This window comes from Silurus aristotelis (assembly GCF_946808225.1).
Source record: "Silurus aristotelis genome assembly, chromosome: 15".
NCBI lineage: Eukaryota > Metazoa > Chordata > Actinopteri > Siluriformes > Siluridae > Silurus > Silurus aristotelis.
This window is the reverse complement of record NC_139588.1, coordinates 15,688,243-15,696,032: the sequence shown is the minus strand read 5'-3', so window position 1 is coordinate 15,696,032 and position 7,790 is coordinate 15,688,243. Positions and strand designations below refer to the sequence as shown.

Sequence of the window (7,790 nt, the reverse complement as noted above, 5' to 3'; positions counted from 1 at the left end):
ATACGCTGTAGAAAGAAACATAGGAAAGAATATTTCTCTCAGCTTTGAATTTGGTATACTCTTTTGTGCTCCTTGGCATTATGGTTGAGTTAGCTGTAGCTGTGTGGAATTCTCTGTAGCAGCCTTGAATAATACAGAAAGGACTTCTGAGAAGCTCAAAGAGCCAGGGGCATTTCACCTTCTTGTTTGGCACGCTGTAAAATGCACAAAATCTTAGATGGCATACAAAAGAAAGCCAGCAAATAGGTTTTGTAATCCCTTTGCCCTGTCATTTGGTGATCTGCGATGACTATCCTTGTAGTATATGAACAAGAACAGAACTCACAGAACTCACAGAACTGTCCCAATCCCTGTGCAGTAGCAGGGCTTTAGCTTGTACAATGCAGCATCTTCACAGCAAGAAACCAGACTGATCACGCTGCTCCCTGAGAAAGGCTGAAGGGAATACACATTGATAACACTGCACACAGATTAAAGGGCTACTCACCCAGCACTGAATACATTAAACCAAGCAGCACGGAAGGTTGCCACGTGGGACCCAATCACATTGCCTGCTGCTTGATTCACAGAGTGTGTGTTGTGTGTGTGTGTGTGTGTGTGTGTGTGTGTGTGTGTGTGTGTGTGTGTGTGTGTGAGAGAGAGAGAGAGAGAGAGAGAGTGATCGTGTATGACTTTCAATCAAAGGGCATTTCATAGGTTTGATTATTTCAAAGCATCCCTTTAAATAAAGTTGTTTACAGCTTAACAGAACATCTAAAAATATAAAAACTGACCTGATGATAGAAAAAAAGATAAGGAATAAAATGCCATAGCCATGTTTAAAAATGTAGATTACTGGACTACTGTGTATACCATCAAATAAAAGACAATAGTAAATGACCATTTTATTAATAAACAGCATTTATAAATATCTCAATGTTTATCAATGAATATAATTTACAGTTGTATTGCTGGTTATATAAATTCCTCAAATGTAATTACATATTCATATTCTTGTGGATGATGCAGGTTTGGCATCTGACCTCGTCTGATCTCACGCTAAAAAAAAGAAAAGCCCTGAAAGCAACAGTCATGTGGGTAATTCAGTCAGACATTGTGATCCACTCTTCTCTCTCAAACTACAAAACAAGACTAAACCATATTTATAGAGCGATTCAGCTGTTGGGAAGGAAAATATATTTTACATTCTTTTCATCTGTAAAGCTGAATCTTAGGTCCATCAGCACATAGTTCATCTTTGTTGTTTCTATTTACCCAGTTTTGTACATGTAAATATAATCATGCAGAAGTTCTTTTAATTTTGCTATGTTTGTTATTATATTTATATTATGTTTGTGATATGGTATTTATATAGATCAGTTATGGTTCTGAAGTACAATGTTTATCTATTCAACTGTAAACTGTTTCCTAATTAAATGGTATAAAATGCCATACATTAAGTCCTATGACACAAAACAACAAAACAAACAAAAGATAAAAAAGAAAAATCAAAGAAAAAATTAATTAATGAATCATAATAGTAGTAGTAATAATAATAATAATTTAAAATAATAATAATAATAATAATAATAATAATAATAATAGCAACAATAAAAATAACAATATCAGTCTGTGTTCTATCATTTATTTAAAAAATATTTGTTCAATAAAATATACACATTTTACAAAACAATGTTTGGCCATTACAAAAAAAAAGGCAAATTTTCTGTAACTAAGTATTTTAGTGTCAGAGTACATCAGAATCGGTTTTCTGGATCAAATCCTTTTAAAAACCGAACGTCATTACAACACCAGCATACAATGAAACAGACAAACCGCCCCCCCCCCCCCCCCCTCACACACACACACACACACACACACACACACACACACACACACACACACACACACACACACACACACACACACACACAGACGCCATGCAAGAATAAAACAATAATTCAAATATGAGAAATGTGAAAACAGTTTTGCGTTAAACACTGGCTCAAGAACAGAACAATCACAATTTTCATGCTGTTTGTATCACTGAAGAACAACACACACACACACACGCGCGCACACACGCACACACACACAAGATGCGCGTTTGACTGCAGAAGTTAACGCGTATAGTGTTGCTTTCAGTTTATAGCAGCTTCCAGGACACCCGCTTTTCGTGTTCTTCATGGCACATATAATGACTGGCATCTACTTTTTTTTTTGTTTGTTTGTTAAAACATCTAGACGTGAACTACTACCGGTATGGAGCTCTCGAGCTCTTGGCGATATTGCTCGAGCCAATTCCTCAGTTCCGAAATACGGTAACCCTCGGGTCCCCGTCCTCCCTGATACACCACCTTCTGGTCCTTGACTACATAGAGGCGCTCGAAGTAGGCTCCGTACGCCGTGTTGGACGAGTTGTCCATGGTGTCCACGACCACGACGCTGCCTGGGACCGTGGCGTTCATGATCCGCGCAGCCCGGAGCCGGTCCTTAATGCAGCGGTGGCGCGGGATCTGGTACGGCGCGTCCGTGCTCACCCAGCCGTCAGACGGATGCGCCTCCTCGATGTAGACGAGCAGGGAGTCGGCGATGTCGGCGTACTGCTCGGCCACGCGCCGGAACGCGGCCAAGCGCGTCATAAACGGCGGTCACGAGCAGCTGCCGAAGTTCAGGATGAGCGGTCTCGCGCCGCGGGCGTAGTCCAGTATGCGCGCGCGTTTGCGCTCTCCGAGCGGCACCACCTCGCTGTTGGGCGCCGCCAGTCCCAGGTGCGCCGCCTTGCAGAAGTCTAACTTCTGGCTGTGCCACACGGCGCGCAGAGACTCCAACGTGAACATCCGGTTCGAGTCGGACACCGTCACCGGGGGGTCGTCGGGACTTGAGCCCTCGCGTTCGCGCATCTTCAGCAGCATCTTCCTGCGGATGCACACGAAGTCGAGGAGCCACAGCAGAAGCGCGGTCAAGAGGAAGCGCGGCAGCAGCATCAGGGACACCAGCGCGTTTTTGAGCGCATTTACAAACTCCTGCACGTCTGGCATCCTCCGAGCGGGTGCGCACACGGAACTATCGCCTCCTTCCATCTGTCTTTCTGCCTTCAGCCTCCTGCGCTTTAGTTCGCCGCTTTTATAGGACTTGTAAGAATTTGAATATGAAAAAAAACCCTCCACGCCTCCACACCCGTGCCTCCTCCTCACATGGAGGGGGATTACCTCCCGGCACCTCGGCCGCCTGGATGAGAGCAATAAGACGGCAGAGAGAGAGAGAGAGAGAGAGAGAGAGAGAGAGAGAGAGAGAGAGAGAAATGAAGGGTGGTGGAGGGGGTGCGTTTGGAGCGCTTATTAATTAATTTAATATACCCGTCATAGCCGCATATGGCATTCATTACACTGTCCTGTCCCAAATAAGTGAACGTTCCAGACGTGACGTCACGTCAACATTTACCTTCTAAATGAATAAGTGAATTCGGAGAAACAGTGACGAAGCTTCACGGCGCACTCAGGATCCCTCCTGAACTCATCACTGAGAAGCTTCTCGGAGTCAAGTTTGTTCAGACTTGATGAAGTTCTCGAAACGCACGCTCGTGGCAACGTGATTATGTATTTATCAGTCAACCAAACAAGATGCGCTGCACAAAAAAGTTCCTACATCACACTTTTTTCCCAATACATCTCCTTGGGTTAATTGCTTTTTACTGACCCGAGCCTGCAAATGTCCCACCAGACGGCGCTCGCGCTCCCCAAATGAGCTCTGTTAGAGTGAGAGAAAAGAAGCCAGAGTTTCCTAAAAATCACTCAGACTATCATCCTTTATTAATGTTTTGACTTATAAATACACACACATTTCACCACACCCCTATTTCTCCACACACATATTCCACATTCAAAAATGCAGTAGAAGAAACATGCAACAGGAGAATACTTCAATGTGTTTTGAACTGACCGCTTTTGAGTTTTTCACATTTATTATTACACATGCAGTGCATTCACAATGACTGGTTATGTGTGTTCTTGCTCATCCAGACGACTACTTTCGTCTACTCTTTTTAAGTTTGAAACGGTGGTGTTGCGATTGCTCATTTTTGTCTACGACATCTATATTTCATGGCACCTAATAACTAAATAAAGAAGGAAACAATAAATTTGAACGGATTTACTGGATTATTTCTTTATTTTTGCAAATAAAATGAAGTTAACCGAGGAAATTTCCTTCCTAAAATACACTGGAAAATACACCCCAACCCTGTTACCTCCAATAAACACTGCCTGTGAGTTTGGCATGCTTTCGCAGGTCACACAAGGACATCTGAGAATGGGAAAAACAGTCCAAATCCAGCTAGAGCAACAGTTATCTTAGCACGTAGAAAATGTGTCAATAATGTGTAGAACACACGTTTTACACGGATCCTTCTTGCTCCAGCCCACTTATACCTTACTTATATTTTTTACTGCTCTCACCTTCAGTTTACTAAGCTTTAGTTACTAAGCAACCTTCATCTATGCCCACTTTGGATTATACTGGTATCAAGGCCAGAGTTTAGCACTGCAGGATTTTTCCTCTGCAACTATTCACACAGGGGCTGTCCCTGTATACTGGCTGTACCTGTATACTATATATTGTATATTCCCATTAATTGTTTTAGATCATTCAGGAGTTTAAAGCTTTGTCTCTATTAGGCTGGAAGTACACCATAGCATAGTTTCACTGCCCATTAACACAACACCATTTAACAAATCCAAATGAGTTTAACTTGCGGTCACAACTGTGAACTGCAAGGCGACTACTATAGGTTTCAAAATCTAAAATTCTGCACTCTGAGCACAATATACAGTGTCCTTAACCATTATTTAACAATAGGCATGGCTAATTATCAATGTTTCTTCACCACTCAGCAAGCTACACATGCTATTGAGATACCAACGATTCTTTCCCCTTCTTCTTTCTGGACCTGCTTGATTCATCCTGATGCCCTACTTCTTGGTGGAGTTCTTTTCAATTGGAAAACACTCACTGTTTAGGAGATTGTTCCAAAATAAGAGCCTAAATATACACTATATGAATGAAAGTACTGTGGTACGTGACTTTTCCATCCATATGTGGTTCTTCCCCAAACTTTTACCACAAATCTGGAGGCACAAACCTGTATAGGATGCCTTTGGATGTGGTATCATAAAATTTTTCCTTCACTTAAATTGATCTAAATTAGATCTAGAGAAAGCGTTTGACAGGGTGCCGAGAGAGAAGTTGTGGTATCGTATGAGAAAGTCAGGTGTGATAGAGAAGTGTGTGAGGGTGGTGCAGGATGTGTATGAGGACAGTGTAACAGCAGTAAAGTGTGCTGTAGTAACGACAGACTGCTACAAGGTGGAGGTTGGACTGCATCAAGGATCAGCTCTGAGCCCTTTTCTGTTTGCAATGGTGATGGACGGGTTGACAGACGAGGTCAGACAGGAGTCTCCATAAACTCTGATGTTTGCGGATGATATTGTGATTTGTGATGTGAGTAGGGAGCAGGTGGAGAAGAGCCTGGAGAGGTGGAGGTACGTGCTGGAGAGAAGAGGAATGAAAGTTGGTATGAGTGAGACAGAGTACATGTGTGTGAATGAGAGGGAGGGCAGTGGAGTGGTGCGGTTGCAGGCATAAGAGGTGGAGAAGGTGGGGGAGTTCAGGTACCTGGGGTCAATAGTGCAAAGTAAAAAAGAGTGTGTTAGAGAAGTGAGTACAGACAGGGTGAAGTGGGTGGAGAAGAGTGGCAGGAGTGATTTGTGATAGAAGAGTATCTGCAAGAGTGAAAGGGAAGGTTTATAGGACTGTGGTGAGACCTGCGATGTTTAGAGACAGTGGCGTTAAGTAAAAAACAGTAGGTGGAGCTGGAGGTAGCAGAGCTGAAGATGCTGAGATTTTCATTGGTGAAACGAGTTTATTATTCAAATTAGAAATGAGTTTATTAAAGGGACAGCGCATGTAGGACGTTTTGGAGACAAGGTGAGGGAGGAGCGATTGAGATGGTATGGACATGTGCAGAGGATTGACATGGGGTATATTGGTAAAAGAATGATGAGGATGGAGCCACCAGGAATGGATGTGGTAAGGAAAGACATCCTTACAAAAGGCAGATGTAGAGGACAGGGCTGTATGGGGACGGATGATCCGCTGTGACATCCCCTAACGGGAGCAGCCGAAAGAAGAAGAAGAAGACTTGAATTGACCCAAACCTGTTCCAGCATGATGATGCCCTTGTGCACAAAGCTGAAGATATGGTTTACATTGGTTGGAGTGGAAAATCTTGGCTTGCTATTGAGCTTCAACCTCAACTCTATTGTTGCTTAGCCCCCTGCCTGCTGCAACAAAAACTTATGGAAACATCTTTACTGCTTTAATTAAGCGTTTTAATTACTTTCATTAAAACTGCTTAAATTCTAACAGCAATTCAATTTATGCCAATGTTTTTTGTCAAAGATTTTTGCTTTAATTCCAAGTTTTTATTTTGACTATCTTTTAATTGAAGGTAATGATACAAACTTTTATACTCTGGTTTTCTTTTGCTTGTGAGTTTTCAAAGTCATCTTGAATAAAGACAAAAAAAAATTTATAAATGTTATACAGACCGGATGTGCAACATATTGGTCATTGGTAATTTTGCGTAATAGAAGTCCTCACAGTTGTGCAGAAGGGCCCTACATTAATTATGCATTTCATTTACATAATTCCTTTTGATCCAGGCATCCCAAAGCACTAGGAAGCACTAGCACAAAGCCATGCTCACTCACCTCTGCATGGTGTCACACTCACTGTAGCCAAATGAAATTTCAAAGTCATGTCATGACAGTGGACAGAACTACAGACGCAGTGCTGATTAATGCAACATTAGAGAACTGGAGAGAAAGAAAGCTCTATCATTAACCACAGTCATTAAATTTTGCAAGATGAAAGTTTTTGTGTTCACTTTCAACTTGACACAAAAATCAACAAAAGTATTTGGTGTAAGATTGTAGGACAGATTTATTTTTTTTGTGTGTTTACAGGAAGTGGAGCGGTTAGCATTGATTCGTGTACATTACACTAAAGTGTATTTGGGCCAAAGTCAGTCAAATCCTTTTCCTTTGGTCCTTAAAAAATTTTGAAAGGTGTTTTTATGTGTTTTCATTTCTGCATAGTGGCTTCTTTGTAATGACATATTATATGATTCCAGCCAGATATTTCATTAGACATATGTATTATGGAATTACATAATTAATGTTAATATTACAATCATTTGGTGAGTTTGTTGTTGTTCTATTTAGTATATAATGCTTAATTATATTTGTATATAATGTTTGTAGAAGAAAACACTGATGAGCATCCATGATTAAGGCTATTGTGTTGACATCCCATTTGATTTCTTTGGCGATGTTGGTGCCTAGAAATGACTCAACTTCAGTGATTGCATAGTTGTTCATTTCTACAGAGTGATGAAGATGTGGGTTTTTAGAAAAAAAAAAAAAACAATCGCCATCTTTACTGGTTTTTGTATATTGAACTCCAGTTTGTTTTCAATACAACACAAACCCAGATGGGTCACTTCTTCCCTGTAGGCAGACTCATTGCTGTTCAGAGCACAGCATCACTCACACACACACACACACACACACACACACACACACACACACACACACACACACACACACACACACACACACACACACACACACACACACATACACAAAAACAAGCTACCTAAGGACAATTTATAGTAACCAATCCAACTATCAATGTTTGTGTAGGTAGGCGCAAGAAACATAGTCCATAACACCATTTTAGAAAAAACACAC

The 7,790-nt window shown here is 41.4% G+C and overlaps 1 protein-coding gene across 1 annotated transcript; it reads right to left on the bottom strand.

The window, feature by feature from the left end:
- Positions 1-1,608: 1,608 nt before the first annotated feature.
- Positions 1,609-4,117, bottom strand: dio3b (iodothyronine deiodinase 3b). The gene has a single exon (XM_083562836.1). The coding sequence runs from the start codon at positions 3,060-3,062 to the stop codon at positions 2,220-2,222; it is 843 nt and encodes a 280-aa protein (XP_083418962.1). The 5' UTR covers positions 3,063-4,117; the 3' UTR covers positions 1,609-2,219.
- Positions 4,118-7,790: the final 3,673 nt, after the last annotated feature.